This window comes from Pezoporus occidentalis, unplaced genomic scaffold (genome assembly GCF_034315485.1).
Source record: "Pezoporus occidentalis ecotype Australia unplaced genomic scaffold, CSIRO_AGI_Poc_V1 ctg20, whole genome shotgun sequence".
Classification (NCBI taxonomy): domain Eukaryota; kingdom Metazoa; phylum Chordata; class Aves; order Psittaciformes; family Psittacidae; genus Pezoporus; species Pezoporus occidentalis.
Window position 1 is genome coordinate 438,010 of NW_026913856.1, and position 18,292 is coordinate 456,301.

At 39.9% G+C, this 18,292-nt stretch overlaps 1 protein-coding gene across 2 annotated transcripts; it reads right to left on the reverse strand.

Annotated features, from left to right (window-relative positions):
• Window positions 1–7,964: 7,964 nt before the first annotated feature.
• Window positions 7,965–17,853, reverse strand: CA7 (carbonic anhydrase 7). Of its 2 annotated transcripts, XM_062618240.1 has the most exons (7): window positions 17,629–17,847; window positions 15,532–15,729; window positions 12,915–13,033; window positions 11,240–11,335; window positions 10,932–10,994; window positions 8,776–8,931; window positions 7,965–8,488 (listed from the first exon to the last, which is right to left on the reverse strand). In XM_062618240.1, the coding sequence occupies exons 1-7, from the start codon at window positions 17,666–17,668 to the stop codon at window positions 8,366–8,368; spliced, it is 795 nt and encodes a 264-aa protein (XP_062474224.1). In that variant the 5' UTR covers window positions 17,669–17,847; the 3' UTR covers window positions 7,965–8,365. The 2 variants fall into 2 exon arrangements, with proteins under 2 accessions (XP_062474224.1, XP_062474225.1); XM_062618241.1 differs by lacking the exon at window positions 10,932–10,994 and having other exon boundaries at window positions 17,629–17,853.
• Window positions 17,854–18,292: the final 439 nt, after the last annotated feature.

The window sequence follows — 18,292 nt, forward strand, 5'->3', positions numbered from 1 at the left end:
CGCCCGAGGCCGTGCGCGGGGTCCTGTCAGGACGCGGCGGGACGCGTGAAGCGCGCGGGGCCGAGCGCGGCCTCCCGCCCCTCCCGTCCTCCGCCATGTTCTCAGCTCCCGCCTTCGCCCGGCGAGCTCAGGCACAGCTGCGGAGCTGCCGCCCGGGCCCAGCGGGGAGCAGGGATCCTCGGAACTGGGCCCGGCGCCTCCTGTCACCTCAGCTGCCCGCGCCGCTCGGGAGAGCTTGGCTGCCTCACCGCCGAGGCGCTGAGAGAAGGCCCCGCGACCCCGGCTTCCGCTCCTCCCTTCCCTGCGTGCTTTCAAGCACGGCAATAACGTGAGCGATAAACGCGAGCAGATGAGATGCGTTAGGGGAAATACAACCATTAGCAACATTTGTTTTCCTTATGGGTAAGGGTCAAAAGACTACATTCTCCTGAGGCAGGGTCCTTAGGATTTTTGTTTGCTTCATTTAAGTACAATTCCACGCTCTTCAGCGCTGAGGCCACCCGCTGATGAGCCTCAAACTTGAAAAGCCCCTCTGAAAATGGACACATAAATTACGGAGAGCAAAAGTTAGTCTCATTTTGGGGCTCCTCTTTTGGTGGTTTTTGGTTTGGGTTTGTTTGGTTTTTTTTTTTTTTGGTGTTTTTTGGGGGGTTTGGTGTTTTTTTTTTTTTTTTGTTGGTTTGGTTTGGTTTGGTTTTTTTGACGATTCATGCGGCTGCTTCTCTCAGTTAAAACTTCTACGAAGTGGTTTTATACCATGTAGCAAGACAAGGCACGGGCCCAAAGTGCATGGTGGTTAATATGTTATTGTGTATTACAGATTGGTTACTAAGTACTCCTTGCTTTAACCTGGCATGATGGTTTATGCAAAAACGGAGGCTCACAAGTCACAAGAGGCTTTGATTTTAATAGTGCATTTTTTTATTCTCCTGGCTTCTTGTCCCAAAGATTGTTTCATCTGAATGACATGTTGCAGGTATCCTAGATGAGATCAACGTGTTCCCAGGCTATCTCAAGTGGAAGGATGTGCAATCATCTTCATGAGTCTGAGCATTCATCTGTTTCTTGTTTTTTTCTTTAACACAATGAAACATAGTTTCACGTCAAATGGAAAACCAAACCAAGGGAAAAAAGATCACTTTAAAGAAAAATTCGAGGGCAATATTTTAACACACATGAAAAAAATAAAATAAAATATTAAGTTTAACATAATTATTTTTCTGACAAATCTGCTGAACTAGTGCAACTCTTACCTGCACCTCTTCGCTCCACTGCACAGGTATAGGAGCAGTCATTTCTGGGTCCCAAAGCACTCCTTACTCCCACCTACCAATTCTTTTCAGCTTTTGCACTATTCACAACAGTGATAAAGCCTCACAGAGCAGCCTGAAAACTAGCTTGAGTGCTCAGAGTTTCTGTGCTCTCAGCATGTTTAAATGCTTCTGTTCAGCTGAAAGCTACTACTTATCACTCACTTCATGCAGTAATTCCATAAACTCGTATGCATAAGCTGAAGTGATTTGGGAAATGCGTTAATGAAGGTGAAACAATTAACAGTCCTCCAGAAGAAGAAGTTGCTTTCATTCGCTATTTTCTAAACACAAGAAGGAATACTGTATTGGAGGCTTCCAAGAAACTTAATGTATTTCAATGTTAATATCCAGTACTTGACAGGACTGGATATGAAATTGAACCGAGATTTGGATCCTGCTTGGGAGTGTTTGGTTATGCTGATGAGCCAGAGCGACGTACGATTAAAGATTTTGAAAGTAGAAATGCTACTCCTTGATATGATTTGAGGAAAGAAACAATATTGCACAAGCTTGTAGTATTTGTGTCTTCAGGAGTATCTAATTAAAATGGCAAATTTCTGTGGTTACAGTGTCTTGGTTGCCACAGCGCTCTATCTTGTTAGTTTGTATCAAAAACACTGTAACTCAAGTTTCACTAAATAAAACTAGGATTTGGCTTTGACTTCCCGGTTTATAGGTAAACTAACACTCAGTATTGAGTATCTTCTGCCAGGAGAGAAGTTCTTACCAGCATTTATAAGCAAATGACCCTAATTCCCAGGGCATTCCACTAAGGTACAGGGACAGGTTAAAACATAGAAATGCTATATTTAGATTTTTTCAAGGTTTAATTTTATCCGTGGACTTGTAGTGTCAGCAACTTTGATTTTCTTTGCAAACACATTTTCATGCTCGTTCCTGTGTTGCTTGTTTAGGCCATGATCCAGCTCCTAGTGAAGACTTCAGTGGGGTCTGGATTAAATGAAATATTTGAGCCTGAGAGGTCTGCATGACACAGGTTGCAGTGAGGACACTCAAGTACATGATGACTTTAATTCTGACCTGAAGTTGCTACCTCAGGAGTAGCTAAGCAGAGAAATCCTACCAGGTGTTTTTGAGACAGGAGTACACTGCTTAAGTTTGTTCAGCCAACTTGTAAGTCTGTATGGATGGAGAAGTGTGAGACTGTGAAAGAGACTTCATTAGTTTCCTTTTATAAAAGGAGGCTAATTCTGTGACTAACATAACAGGGAAACCTGAAGTTTTCTATCCTACTTTCCTTACACTGACGCTGCACTATTTGGGATTTCCTTCCATGGAACATTTTATTTTTTTTTTTCTCCACTTGCAAATTTGGCAACTGGCTGTGGCTGATTTGGTGTGATATATGCCACTTCTGCTTCCAGAAGCTGCAGATGTGTCTCAGTTACCACTGCCTTCATATCAGGTGCTATGATAGCTTACTTTCCATTAACTAATTTATATTCATTAGAGGTGGGAGACTACTAGTGCTTTGTAAACATTTCTTCTTATGGGGACATACAAAGAACAGAACTGTTAAATAAGCCTGATGTTCCTAAGAAATCAAGTTAAAAATCAGAATAATATTTCTAACAAACAACTAATAATTTCCCCCAAAGCTGACTAGTAATTAACACAATTTGAATTCAAAGAAAAGTAGTTTACTTTAAGTTTTCCCAAAGTGCAAAGACTTAGTCTAGTGATACACATCAGAAAATGGCCATAGATCCAGCTAACTACCACGCAGAGGAAGGCAAGTCCCTTGAATGAATTGAATCTCTGGTCCAACTTAGAAAATACAGACTGAGTTGGAACTTGCCTTTGACAAAGAGCATAACAGTCTAGATAACCAGCTTCTGAACAGAAATGAATTCAACACCAGCCCACAAAACACTTGGATATCTTCCTGCTGAAAGCCTTTAAAAAAATGTCAGCTGTTTATTGTGTGCATTTTGCCCTGTGAATTATGGCATACATTTAATTTGCTGTATATCACCTTTTGAATTTTCACAGAAGGCTGATTAGAACCTTAGATCCAGAGATCTCTTTTTGAGACAGAAAAACAAATTTCCTCTAAGTCTGACAAAGCAACTGCATTTTCCTATTTTGGTTACAGCAAATTCCAGTCTTTGATCTGCCTATATAATCTAAAACAAATACTCAAGTGCTAGGAAAGCAAACAAGCTGCAAATGTCAATGAACAGAGGTAAACGCAATGAACAACTGCAGGAAAAATGCCAGTCCAACTCTCCAACTTCATTTCACCTCTGCTGCAACAGCAGAGGCTGTCAGCGTGTTTACATACAAAGTTGCAGGGCTTAAACCAAAGATCCAGTTTAAGTTAATGTAATTGCACTAAGGCAAAGGCCTTTCTAGTTGCTGTAACTGGATCTGAACACTACATATAAAATTGTTACTGGACATTGCTTACAAACTGGTTTGTTAAACTGAAATACATGCTCAGTTAAGGCTCTGTACCACTGTAAAAGTAAGTTTTCTTGGGGAACTTCTTTGGGACAGCTTACAGGTGCAGGGAAGTCTTATAACTTGGTCCAAAGTGCTCATGTGTAGAAAATGAATTATATTCCTTTCCTCCCTGTCCTCCTTCCACCTTCTTCCCTCCAACAGATGAACAGGATGAGTCAACTCCTGAATGCTTCATTTAATATTCCACTATACTCATGTGAAATGAATCAAAATGATGATTTGCATTACTATGTTGCTGTTCACTACCTGGAGTGAGGGGCTGAAATTTTGCAAAAATCATAGAATCATAGAATAGTTAGGGTTGGAAAGGACAGAAGATAATCAAGTTCCAACCCCCCTGCCGAGGGCAGGGACACCTCACACTAAACCATGTCACCTAAGGCTCTCTACAACCCAGCCTTGAACACTGCCAGGGATGGAGCATTCACAACTTCCCTGGGCAAGCAAAAATGTAAATGCAAAATTCAAATGTAATGCAAGTAATGGTACAAATGGAACATAAGAGGAATAAACAATTTCTGCCTTACAACCATGCAAACTGAGAATATTTATGTTAAACTCAGTCAGGTTTCATCAGTATACAGTAATTCCTTCAGGGTGAGGAAAAAACTTGAGACCCCCTCTTACAGACAGCATAGAGCAAGATGTTTCCATACACAGTATCTTTACTAAATGGTCACTTTTGCATGAAGAAGGAATTCAAAGAGGAAATGGCTAAGGTATAAGGCAGCATCCCTCCTCCACTTTTTTTTTTTCCCTCTTCAGGCTTATCTTTGCTTTTTTTCTGAAATCCTTTTTTTATCTTTCTGACCTTTGAACACCACCAAAAGCATCACCTAGTGACAAGACACCTTGCAACACTTTTTCTCTGGTGCTTATATTTGGGTTAATTTGCACTCATCGTGAAATATATCATTATAAATCACTGTTACATCATATCAACTATATCACTGAAACTGCTTAAAAATCTTTCTGTTTGCAGAGGATGTCAAAAAAAAAAAACACAAAAAACACCAAAACCCAAGCCAACTAAACTCAAAACCCCAAACTAAGTTGGACCTTAACTATAGCTATTAAAGTTAAGATAATGTGCAGTTTACCAGGCAGATGGTATCTTCACTCTATCAGTGAAGAGAGGAATAAAAAATTGAAATTAGTTTATTGAATTCCTTTTGTAAGATTGATTTTTATCTAATAAGGGCATTTTAATGACTACATATGCAGAGCCAGGACAGGGATTTCAATTACACTCACCTATACCTTTAAAACTGATTGCTGTCAAAGTTAATTTGCTCATCTGTTGTGTTTTCACTGAATTGGCCTTAAAAATTGTTCTAAGCGCCGTGGTAAACAGACAGCCACTAGATGGCATTTCAAGTTTAGCATTTACAGCTGTGCAATTTCCGTCACTGTGCTAAATAACAAGGCCTCGTGTTCTCTTAGTCGTGACAACTGTGATCCTATTACAAGTTGAGCTAAGTCTTGCTGGAATAGTTAAAGTCAACTGCTGTTTTTCCTTTAACGTAGCTGGTAGAAGATGGATAACCAAGGTTTCAAGAAACTAAGAATCTAAAGGGCTTCCTTTTATATTTTGCTTTACCAGGGTAAAAATAAATCATGTTCTTTGATTCAAACGGAAAAGAAAACAAACCACCAAAAAAAACCAAACCACACACACACACAAAATACCCCACCCTGTAAATAAGATAAAATTTATTTCTGAAGGAAGGTATAATCCAGTTTCTCCCAGGAACTGAACACCTTGAGAGGATTCAGCATTTAAAGCTCCTTACAGTAGCTAAGGTTTTACAGTAACTTTGGGAGCTAACCATTATACACTTCTCTTATACATGATTAAGCCACCCTTAAAGAAGCTTAAGTACTGTGTTCAAGGTCACAGAATGGACACATTCTGTGGATAAATAAGATCTTTACTTTATTAGACTGCTTGTAGCTGGGAAATAAACAGACAATGTGTTGGTATAAAAACTCTCTTTACCTTTCATGAAAGGTGAGTGGGCAGAAATCTCCTAATACACCTAGAATGAGAAAATTGAAAATATTGACCAGTGACTTCTCCTGCGAAAGTGTGTACTCATACTAATGCAGCAGTACTCAATTAAGCTATCTATGGTAAATAATATTAGTTACACTTTAATGAGGAAAGTATTTTAATTTACCCCTAATAAAATGTATTTGGACTACCCAATATGTAGATATTCTTTTAAAAGACCTTTTACATTTTACAGTTTGTCTCTTTGTGAGGTTTTAATTTTAACAGGGACATAAAAGTTATTAAAATAATAATCTAACTGACCAGGCAAGAAGTCATAATCTCTTGAGTAAAAGCTTTAAGCTGAAAAAAAAATACCCTGTTTAGACTCAGAAGATGAGAACACTTGCGATGTAGATGAAAAATAGCTTTTAAACAGAGGTAGACTTTGTGGAAATTAAAAAAGCCCTGAAGTTTTGGGCCGTAACTTATCTGTCCTTGGATCATTCTACTGTAGCACAATCAAGGTTTCCATGAAACTGAAGGTAAACAATCAAAGCACTTGATCAAAGTTAGATGCACCAGTTGAAGATACCAAACAGCATTTCTGTTAATGAAAGTCTGAGAAAAACAGTGCTGTAAGTGGGGAGAGGTAGGTTTAATCAAAATAAAGAACAGAGATGCACATTCATTTCTTTCATTTGTAAAAGAAATTAAATTGATTTTCTGCAATATCAGTTTGCATTACTAGCAAATTTACATTCATAATAGCTAAACACATTGCATTTTGTAATGATTTTCTGTTTCCCTTGCATCTGCTATGTAAGAATCTCACATCTAAAACAATGCTGAATTAGCCCTCACAATATCTTTGTGAGGTAGGTCAATGTTACCCTCCTTTTCACAGAATGATTTAGGTTGGAAACGGCCTTGAGATCATCTACTTCCAACACCCCTGCCATGGGCGGGGACACCTCACCCTAGACCATGTCACCCAAGGCTCTGTCCAACCTGGCCTTGAACACTGCCAGGGATGGAGCATTTACCACTTCTTTGGGCAACCTGTTCCAGAGCCTCATTACTCTCACAGTAAAGGACTTCTTCCTGACACCTAACCTGAATTTCCCCTGTGTATGTTTGAACCCATTCATTAGCCCTTGTCCTGTCACTATAGTCCCTGAGGATGAGTCCATCTCTGCACCCTTGTATGCCCCCTTCAGATACGGGAAGGCTGCTATAAGGTCTTTTATGTAAGAGGAAACCGAGGAACAGGATGATTTAAGTCAGTGTACCAGAGAAACTGCAGAAGAGTTAGATCTAGAATTCTAGTTTTCCATTCCTTGTACTGTGCTTCACATCTAGCGTCTTTCTTTCTTTTTGAGAAAGAGGAACAGCCCACAGTAGCTCTTGCTCTCATCTCTCTCCCTTTCCCCTTGCTTTGCATCGTACATCTTTGATGATTTCTCCATCTAAGCTGATAAGAATTGATAAATATCATCAATTTCTATCTGAACTATACAAATGAAGTAGAACATTTAAAGCTCAAAATTAAAGTGTCTGAAATTACTGTGGGTAGTAACATTACTGTATTTAGTACACAAGTCTGAATTTGTCTCACAGTTGCAGCAACTTTCTTTCTAATATGTAAAAGGATGAAGCCTCATATGTGCAGGGAGTATCCCTGACAGGACAGGCAGCCATAGTGAAGGGGGGATTGTGCAGCAATGTATATTCAGTGCAGTCCTTACAGTAAACAAAATTTCTACTTTTCTAGGGCAGACAGTGAAGGAGGTCATATTGCAGAGCAAATCACATAACTGAGGTAGAATATGAACAACTGAGAAACACAAAACATACCTGAATTGCTAGAGATGTTATTTGAAACAAAACTGACAAGGGCATTATAGATACATATGCTGCATGGCTGAAAGAAGTATCTGAGCAACACTGTGCAATAAAGTGGGCTGCTTTTAAACACAGCATTCATATTATTTTAAATTAGTTGTAAATATATATAATTAAATATATATGTGGTTTTCATACCAGTGGCTACTTGAGGTGAGTAAAAACCATTTTGCTAGTGCTATTCACGTGCACTCTATAGGTTGACAGACAGCAAGAATACAGTGAAAGCAATCCTGAAATTAAACAGAGCTCAGGAAATGCTAACAATCAGTAAGGAAAACTTCACTGCAATTTGCCCAAGATTGTTGACTATTTCATCATGTATTAAAAGAGACAATTAGAAGTTGTGACCACTGGTACTACATCACTACATAATTTCCCATTTTATATAAAGTGGGATTTGAATTTCACCTTAATTTTTAGAGTTTCAGGTCTTGGAGACATGGTGGTTTACTCAACTATTCGTTTTATTAAAAATATGCCATTTCTGAAAAGAATGAGCAATTCAAATAAAATAGAAAGTCAGAAGATTATCCCCCTCCAGGTTGAATGTTCATGGAAATGGTTATCTTGTGTATTCCAGAAGTAATCTGAAGACCAGAGTTCCTGTTTATAGTATCTCAGATGCGGAAGCTCTTGGATATCTCAGTGCCATTATCAGTTTTCTTCAGGCCTTGAAGGAAGCTCGAACTACTCTCCCCTTAAGAGGCTGAGGGGGGCGAAAATTATTGACCATTTGGATCCTCTGGTCTTCCTCACTGGTGAAGAGGAGCATGCGAAATTTCTCCAGCTGTAAATTCAGGCAAAATAATTCACTGCTCAAGAGGGCAATCAGTACTAAAATTCTGGGGTTTGGACAAAAGGAAAGTATTCAGTACATTTTAATCTATTAATAGAACAGGTTCAAGCAAAGATCCTATAGAGTATTAACAAAAATCAAAAGCTCTGATTATTAAGCAGCCTGATTATTCACAAGTTAATGGTCTTTCAACTTAGCCCCACTGCAAATCTAATCACTCACTGCCTGTTTATCCAGCCTTGACTCATACAAGAGCTAGGGGAGTATCAGAAATTTACCTGTTTCTCAGAAATGCTGATTGCTTCTTTCAGCACTATCCATGTTACACTCTCATTAAGGGGTGGTGTTGTCAAAGAACCAAGGTATGTCCAATAATCTAGATTCAATGGCAGGAGACATTTAGGGTTGAAGCTACTAAATTGAGCTTTTGTTCCCTGGGGAAAAAAAAAACAAAACCAAAACACACACACACACAAAAAAACAAACTTGAAATTTATCTTTTTACTCTTAAGGTACAGACTAAATTTAATTATTTATTTTAAAATAAGAAATGCTACAGCAGCATTAAAAGCTAGCAGAAAGGAAAAGTCTACAAAGCTTTGGTTGCCTTATAACAAGTTTTACAAGAGTAACATGGCAAGTCTGATTCCTGCTCCTGGCTTACTGGACTTTGAGTTCTTGCCCCATTGCCCCTACCAAAGTTCAGCTCTTGTCACAGAAGGTCTAAAAACAATGCAGGAAGCATATTCAACATATAGTGTTCAGTGTGAGCTCTAGATAATACCATAACAGAATTCCTTGTCTCATTACCTGCTATTTTCTGTTTTTCCACATCTATTTTTGTAGAGAATATTCACTATGGAAAACTTGCCCTCAGTCATGTCTGCTAGGACAAATATGTGCTTTAAAAATCAAATGTTCAAGTCTAAAATTAGAGGTAGGTTGGTGAACCTAAAGACCTGTAGAAACAGGAGTTTTTCCCTGAAGTCATGATTGCCTTAACTACCATAGTCTAGGGCAAGATTTTTCAGCTTGTAGGAGTATCTGAAAGGTACTTCGTCACACAAAAAGCACTGTCCAATTGTCTGTAAAATCACTTATAAGGAGCAGAATATGCAGCTTATTCCCAGTGACAAACCTGCAGAACTTCCACCACTACAGCTGAGGGATGACTATTTCTTTCCTACAAATGGAAAAAAATCACTTAAACATCAAAGTATCATTAGTGTGTCTGCAGCCTACACACTGCTATGTTCTTGTCCTTCACAGGCATTATATGGAGGAGCAAGAAATAATATGCCCACCCAAGCATTAGATATAATTTTGCATAATACAACATATGCATGTTATAGAATGCATTAGCCTCACGTAAATCCAGAAAGGATAACATTTGTAGTAGTCTAATCAGTCTGCACTTGAGAAAGCACAGCAGGTATCAATCTTTGAAGCTCTCAGATACATGTGGTTAAAGACCACATTCACATATCACTACAAGACTAGACTGCTCAGGACCTCTGTCCTAGGTTCAGCAGTAGCAGTCGTTTTTTCTCCTCGTTAGTAGCTGGTGCAGTGCTGTGTTTTTGACTTTCAGCCTGGGAACAACGCTGATAACACTGATGTTTGCAGTTGCTGCTCAGTAATGTTTACTCTGACCTAGGACTTTCTGAGCCTCATGCTCTGCCAGGGAGGAGGGGAAGCTGTGAGGAAGCAGAGACAGGACACCTGACCCAAAATAACCAAAGGGGTATTCCATACCACAGCACATCATGCCCGCTATATAAACTGGGGGCAATTACCCGGAAGGGTTAGATCACTGCTTGGTCAGGTTGGGTATCGGTCAGCAGGTGGTGAGTGGCTGTATTCTCTTCCCTTGTTATTTCCCTTATCTTTATTATTATTGGTGGTAGCAGCAGTGATTTGTGTTAAATCTTAGTTACTGGACTGTTCTTATCTCAACTCATGGGAGTTACATTCTTTCGATTCTTCTCCCCATCCTTCCAAGAGCAGAGGCAGTGAGTAAGCAGCTGCTTACTGTAAGTTACTGGCTGAGCTTAAACCCTGACAACCCCAACAGAGCTTTGCAGCAGAAGACAGACAGCCAACTTCAACTTGTTCAAGGTGAGGTTCGATGGAAAAGGATTATTTGGCCAAGTCTAAAAGCTGAGCCTGAAGGGTCATGGAGCTTTTGATTTTTAGATGCTCTGGGAAAGGTACAACCTCTGAATGACCAGTGTGGCCAAGCACAGATTTGTGAAGCACCTGAGATTAGGCAAGTGAGATGAACTTTGGAGGGGAAAAGGAGAATATAACTACAGTGATATTCTAATGATGGGAGATTTGTGGTGGGTGTTTTTCCATTTTTGTCTCAAACATGTGCATGAGCCTGATTTTTAAAGGCTATCCCAAAAACAAATATAAAGAGCTTAAGACTTACTTTAAATTTTACCATGTAAAAAGCATCAGTGAGTCTGTTCATACTGGCATGTTCTTGCCCAATCTAAAATAATGGAATAGACAAATTAAATAAGAATGACTATAATTATGCTTCGAATAGGTGTTGTTTTCTTATCTGAATCTCAACATTCCTACTAACGTAAGTTTAACAGCAATTTGCAATGAGTTACTGCCTCCAATAAGTCATCTGTTTTCCTTAAGCACTTCTTAAATATGCAGCTTGGTTCTCAAACACTTGACAGCATAATGCTTTTCATCATCTAAACATGCTATTTTTGCAGTTCTTACCTCCAAGAAAACAGCAACTACTGCCAAGCCATCTGGAGCTGCTGCTGCTTCTCCAAATGTTGCATATTTTCTGGCATTCCAGTGAACTACGTGGAGCTTTAAAGAAAAGTAACAAACAGGAATTAAACAAATTAGTAATAGAAGTTGCTAAAATAGTTTGTCTCATGCGAACAGGCACTAATATAACAGACATTTATAACATAATGTTGTTTTTACTCCAAAGGCATCTTTGGAAGGATTAACAAGTTCAAACTTTTGGACCAGTCCATCAACATGGACAGACACTGGACAAAGTTACTGTATATACACCTATATTGGGCTTGCATGGCACAGTCTTCGTAGCAGGTGGGCTACAGGGGTGCCGTCTGTGAGAAGCTACTGGAAGCTCTGCCTATATGCAATAGAGCCAATGCCAGCCAACTCCAAGACAGACTCCACCACTGGCCAAGGCTGAGGCATCAGTGATGGTAGCACCTCTGGGACAACGTATTTAAGGGGAAAAAAACCCACACAGCTTCAGCTGGAGAGAGGAGTGAGAATATGTTAGAGGAACAGCTCTGCAGACACCAAGGTCAGTGCAGGAGGCAAGGAGGCGTTCCAGGCACTGGAGCAGAGATTCTCCTGCAGCCCATGGTGGGGCAGGCTGTTCCCCTGCAACCCATGGAGGTCCATGGTGGAACAGATATCCACCTGCAGCCCAGAGAGGAACCCACACCAGAGCAGGGGGATGTCCAAAGGCAGCTGTGACCCTGTGGGAAGCCCAGGCTGGAGCAGGTTTGCTGCAGGACTGGTGACCCCATGGGGGACCCATGCTGGAGCAATCTGTGCCTGAAGGACTGCACCCCGTGGAGGGGACCCACGCTGGAGCCGTTCATGAAGAACTGCAGCCCGTGCGAAGGGCTCATGTTGTAGAAGTTCATGGAGGACTGTCTTCCATGGGAGAGACCCCACACTGAAGCAGGGGAAGAGCATAAGAGACCTCCCCTGAGGAGGAAGGAGCAGAAGAGAACTTGTAAGGTTGCGACCACAACCCTTATTCCCCATACCTCTGTGCCAGGGGTGGAAGGAGGCAGAGAAAAATCAGTAAATTTAAGCCTGGGAGGAAGGTGTTTATCAAAGATTTGGTTTTATTTCTCATTATCCTATCAATTTGTTTGGTAATGAATTAAACAGATTTTCCTCAAGTCAAGTTCTGTTTTGCCCATGACTAATTGGTAACTGATCTCTTCCTGTCCTGACCACCTTCTTTCACCTGCCCAGCTAAGGAGGGGAATGATAGAGCAGCTTGGCTGGACAGCAGGTGCCCACCAAGACTCACCCCACCACAGAGCTTTAATTGAAACAAATCAGGCATTAACCTGTGACCTATCCCATGAAGCACTATGCTCTGCTGCTCACTGGTAGACTCCAGGATGCCATGCTGCCATAATATTTGGGATAGACTGAGCTGGGAAGGGTCTGTGCCTTGTCCTTGCTTTGCAGAACTTCTTCAAGAGCCCCCAAACAGAGACATTTCTAAGCTATGTATAGCACAAGCTCATTGAAGTCTGTGCTGACCTAACCATGGTGAGTAAGCAATCAGAATCTTAAAGGACATTCAGTCCCCACTGCAGACAAAGTCATTTGTCAACAGTATTTGCATGAATTAATCCAACTGTAAAAAATACATTGTTACCTCACAGGGAAAAGGCTTGCCATCAATTGTGTGCTCCGATCCCTGGCTGGGATTTGTCCCCCAGTGAAAGTGAAACTGCTTTAGCCGAAATGGATTCTCAAGGGGACCACTGCTGATAGCTAGGCAAAAAAAAAAAAAAAACAACAAAAAAAAAAAAGGAAAAAGCTTAAGCATTCTGCCTTTTTAGCTCCTGTTAGTAAAGACTAACTGTTGTTGGCACAATAATGGGAAAAAAAAAAAATGATGCATCATCCAGACATTTAGAAGGGTTGCATTCCTTCCTGGAAAGCACCTGAATTCATGTAAAATTTTAAATTAAAAAGATTGAGTGGCTATTTGTACAGAATTTTGTGGCTTTTTTTCAAAGGTGATATATGAAGATGTGACAGCCATAGTTATGGTTATGCCTTGCCTGTTAAACATAATAAATACAAGTTGAAAATTGAAAAAAAAAAACAACAAACCCAAACCAAAAAACAGCAATTTGAAATTTTTGTAGCTAAAGTATTTTTGACAGAGCTACCTGGGAGTTTGTGCAAAAGACTGTAGATACCTTCACATCAGGTAGGCAATTCAGCTAAGACTTTCCTTTTTAGAGTATCTTTATTTCCAGTGGAGGTTATCTATATTCTGTTTCCTTTAAAAACCTGATCCCATAAAAGAGGTAATATAATAGGCTGTACTTCACACAACACCATTCAGAATCTCAAATTGCCTTGTAAAAGGGAGGAAATATTACAGAGAAACTTCATACATCATTTAGAAATAACACTTAAGAACTGATGAATGTTTAAGATGCCACCTATAGAAGATACTTTACCAACAGCATCAGTTTTCCTCCTGTAATTTTATACGGCACTAAATCAAATGAATTTTGCTCAACACACATGAAAACCTGATCAAAGTCTTATTTCAAGAAAATTAGAAGGACATTTAGTTTCTATAAAACACTCATCTTTGGTGTAGTCAGTAATATTTCATTTAAAAAATTAAATCTGGGGCTTGCACAGAGCTGCCACATGTTAATAGTTCCAGCTGGCCTTTATGCAGGAAACTGGTGTTGTCAAATCAAAGGATTTAGTATTCATTAGGAATCTAAGTCTCTCCTTGTACATTTTTCTGAACTTAGTAATAAAACGCATCACCTGTCTTAAATATTATTTTAAGAAATCTAGCTATGATGGCTTACTGTCAAAATGCTGTTGTGCCATTTATACAGAGCTGTGAGTCACCAGATCTATTTCAACACAACTAAAACCACTTTAAATCATGTCTTCCACTCCTAGCAGCCTTCTTCCTTAAAAGCATTATTGAAACAAGGCATGTGCTTAGTGTAGCAAGGGCAGAGGTCTTAATTCCCACGTGCTCTGAGTCTGTATCATTTAATCCAGCTTAATAGATGTTCTCAAGCTGCATAAAGTTCACTGTTATGCAGATAAAGTTCAGGTTTGAATTGCATTAATGTAGTTAGCAAGCTAAGATAATACTTCCACACATATTTTACAAATTCTCTTTCATAGGGTGGCATGCTTAATGGATCTGTGTAGTAAGATTTTTGGGAAAATCGACATCCAGTCTTCTTTTCAAAGTCAGTAATGACGCTTGAAAACCTGATCATTTGGCTGGGTGGATTCATTCATGATGAGAAATTTTAAACCAGAATGGCTGGAATTTTAACCCCCAGCCCTTATTTCAAAGGGTTACCAGCACAGACAAGTCACTTAAAACACGTTACTTTCTGTTATCTAGGGTATCCTATTTAGCTAGAATCACTAAACATGCCCAAATGAAATCAGCTTATAGGTTTAAAAGTTATCATCTCCACTTGAATGCCCCTCTCCTACCCCACAGATGCAAAACCAAGTTCTACCATGGAAGCAGGATTAACAGAAGCAATCAATCACTTAAGCATTTATAATCTCTGGCAAGAGCTAAGGGACAAGAATAATACACAACTGCAGATAGTCCAACATCCACAAGCTGCTGCCAACTCAGAATTGGCTGAAGGTTTTATAATTTCTGAAGAAATTGAATTGCTATGAGGCAGGGAAGAAAGACGAAAACAAACACAAGGTGACAGTGATCGGTCCAGATACAACTTGGTGTAGTGACTATGATTACAATAACCCCATCTCTGCTACTGCTTTTCTCTTCCCTACCCCTGTCAATGGAAACTGGGCAGACAGCCAGACAGGACTGGCATGTCTGTTAACATCTTTGATTTGGATGATCATGGAAGGATGATAGTGAGGAGCTTAGATATTGCTCTGTATGCTGATGTGGTCTAGGAGCGATGGAAAGATGCATGGATTCCTTGCCTAGCAAACTGACAACCCCCATTTAAAAGGTAAGCGCTGCAAACAATCTTCTGATTTCCTGGGTGCAAGAGCTTTTCCAAACACAGAGTTCTGATGTGCGATATTGCATTGCTAGCATCTCAAGTGAAGGCAAGAAACATGGGGCTCAAGAAGCCAAAATACAAAGGGTTCTGGTCATATGCCCTGTTCTAAATTAAAACTATGTATCATAAATACACCACATAGAATGTACTTACTTGTTTCCCTTCACTAAGTCACAAAACAGTACTCCAAGTTAGTTGGCTGTGTATTAGTCTCACCTGCCTTGTCATCGGTATCTTCAAACTCAACCATAACTGAATGGCCATTGTTTGAGATGTTAAGAGACGTACACGATTCATAGGAGAAAATGAGTGGCTTCAGATTAGGGTCATAAACTGCTCTTGCAGAAACTATATCAATAGGTGACTGGCGGTTTCCTTGGGCAATAGGATAAGATCTGTGCCACTCTGAAGGTCCTTCAAAAAGGAAAGAAAGGAAAACACCATTATTTTCTTCCTACTATACACAAAATAAGGATTACCGATTTTCATGAGGTTTGAAGTAAAGCTTGGTGAGCAGGAGTGACTCAAAAGTTTGGTCTCTAAGGAGTTAATTTGAATTTTAAGCTGGTGTGTTTTTATTAGCACAAACAGGCTGCAGCAAGATGGGGGATTCAACTATCTTGTACAAAACACACTAAGGGAGTCAGAACATCCACAGACTGCTGTATCTTCAGTTACTTGTGCCACTCATTCTCTGTGGAGTTTGTAATTACATTGCTGAGGTATCTGAAGACCATCCAAGGCAGTGCAGGTGTAAACTCACTTGCACACACACATGCACTCCTCAAAGAAATAGCATTTAATTCTTCCTGGGAAAGATAGTGTAAAAGCTTTGGTGATTCAAATTAGATGCAGATGACTCAATCTCTTAGCTACTGACTATGCAGTTATTTTTAAAGTAATTTTATGACTGCAGTAAATCTTTGAGGCAGCTTCATTCTTTACTCATGCCCATTATGGTATCTCTCTACCCTGAGTGAAGGGTACAGTGTGATAATTAACATTTTTGGACTTCCTGACCTCAATAGAGTTGTGAGAAGGACCAATTTAATAACAGCTCTCTGCCACCAGAGCTGGAACATTCTTATGCTGTTTGAGATAATAAAAACCTTATCTGTATCAAAGAATTAGTTATGATTTTTTCTACTTCAGTATGGTAATGCAGGAAGCAATTGAGATCTTCTACTGCTATGTTCATAAAGTATTAAGAGTAATAACTGTAAGACTCCCACATACCTTCATGAGCAGAAACTTTTTTAAGAAAAGCACATGTATGTACCCTCCTTGAGTTTACATAACAAAACAAGTAATCTATTATGCTTTTATTTGTCTTCGGCATTTTCCAAAAAGCTAAGCTTATAAAATAGCATCTTTTCTCAGCCTGACTATACAGCAGATTCAGATTTAAATGCTGTTACACAAGCTTAGGCAATATAATTTGTCTCTTATAAGCTTTGTAAAACTGGCTTTGTCACTATAACCTACATGCCCAAACACATAAAACTATCTAATAGCTCTAACCAGCTTTCACTTAGCATTCAAACTTGCTTTTGGACCCACAGAAACTAAAATAATGGCTGTTAAGAGAGACTGGTTCCTGAACGTTATGCAAAAGACTGCCTTACTGGACACCAGCCACTCATCCATCCTTCTCTGTAAAGGACACAGATGCTATAAAACACTGCTGTAGGAATCGCTCAGTAGCTTCATGTATCCTCTCACTGTGACATACGTTCTTGGAGGTGGGAAGCAAAGGAGGATGACTAAATTAAAAGCTGTCAAATCAGAAAGTATAAACTGTTCTGTAGAGATCTCTGAAACTCATCTGTTCAATTTACTCATGTTCTAGAAATATAACACATACCTTACTTTGTTCACATCTGTGGAAGCATAGATATCACATTGCAACTGCTGTACTTATCAGCAGATCTATTACTGCTCTACTAAATCTTCTTTAGTTAAAAGAGTTGCTTTTAGAGACATAGACAGTTAATCCTTTCCCTAACAGCTTTTTGGAAAGGTACCCATCTGTAATAACTGCAGCCTGAAAAAAACCCCACTCAGCACTGCTTCCCTCAGTTTAGGGACATTGATTCCAACAACGAAAGGCAGCAGTCACACATTTGTGCCTCTTTCGGGGCCACTTTCTGGGTGCTATTTATTATCGAGAAAGTAATTAATTACCTTCTGTACATACTTGGTGCTTGCAGACATCAAAATGCAGAGGAGCTCTGCAGGGCTTAGGCAACAGCTCTAGAAAGAAAACGAGTGGGGGAAGAGAGAGAGATGCAGCACGGAAATGCTAAGACCTACCGTCATCCTTCCCATATCCCCAAATGCGGTGGCCAGTCATTATAGCGGAGCTGCGCCCCGCTCTGCTGCCAGCTCTCTGCTCGGGGCACCGCTTCTCTACCTGCCCTTATAACAGCTCACCGTGGGATAGGGTCAGCCCCTTAAAGGTACAGAGCACCAAAGCAGCTCCTGCCCGATGGGGGAAGCACCTGCGCTCCTCCTGCTCACTCTGGTAACTCAGCACAGGAGAAGGACAATGTAAAACTGAGGTAACTGAAGTCTCAGGACATAGAGAAGGAGACTGTCCAGCTGGCATTTAGGGAAAAGTGGTAGTATTTTCCCATTCTGCAAAACGTGAGAGCAAGAGCCATAACCTGCTCTGAGCATGAGGGCACAGTAATGTGCTTTTATGTTCTGCAAGGAGAAACATTGCTGCCTCTCTTTTCTTCAACACTCCTTCCAGCTGCAAAAAAAACTAACGATGTTTCCACCTGATTTGTAATTAAAACTTCAGAATCGGTGCTTAGGTCAAAAGAACATTCTCATCTCAGAAAGATTACTTGTGATACTTTTAAACAAGGTAAATCACACCCATTAAGGACAAATCTGCAAATTATTTTTTTCCTTCGTAACTAAAGAAACTTTTCAAAAAGACAAAAATAAAACCGGTTACATTAGAGAACAG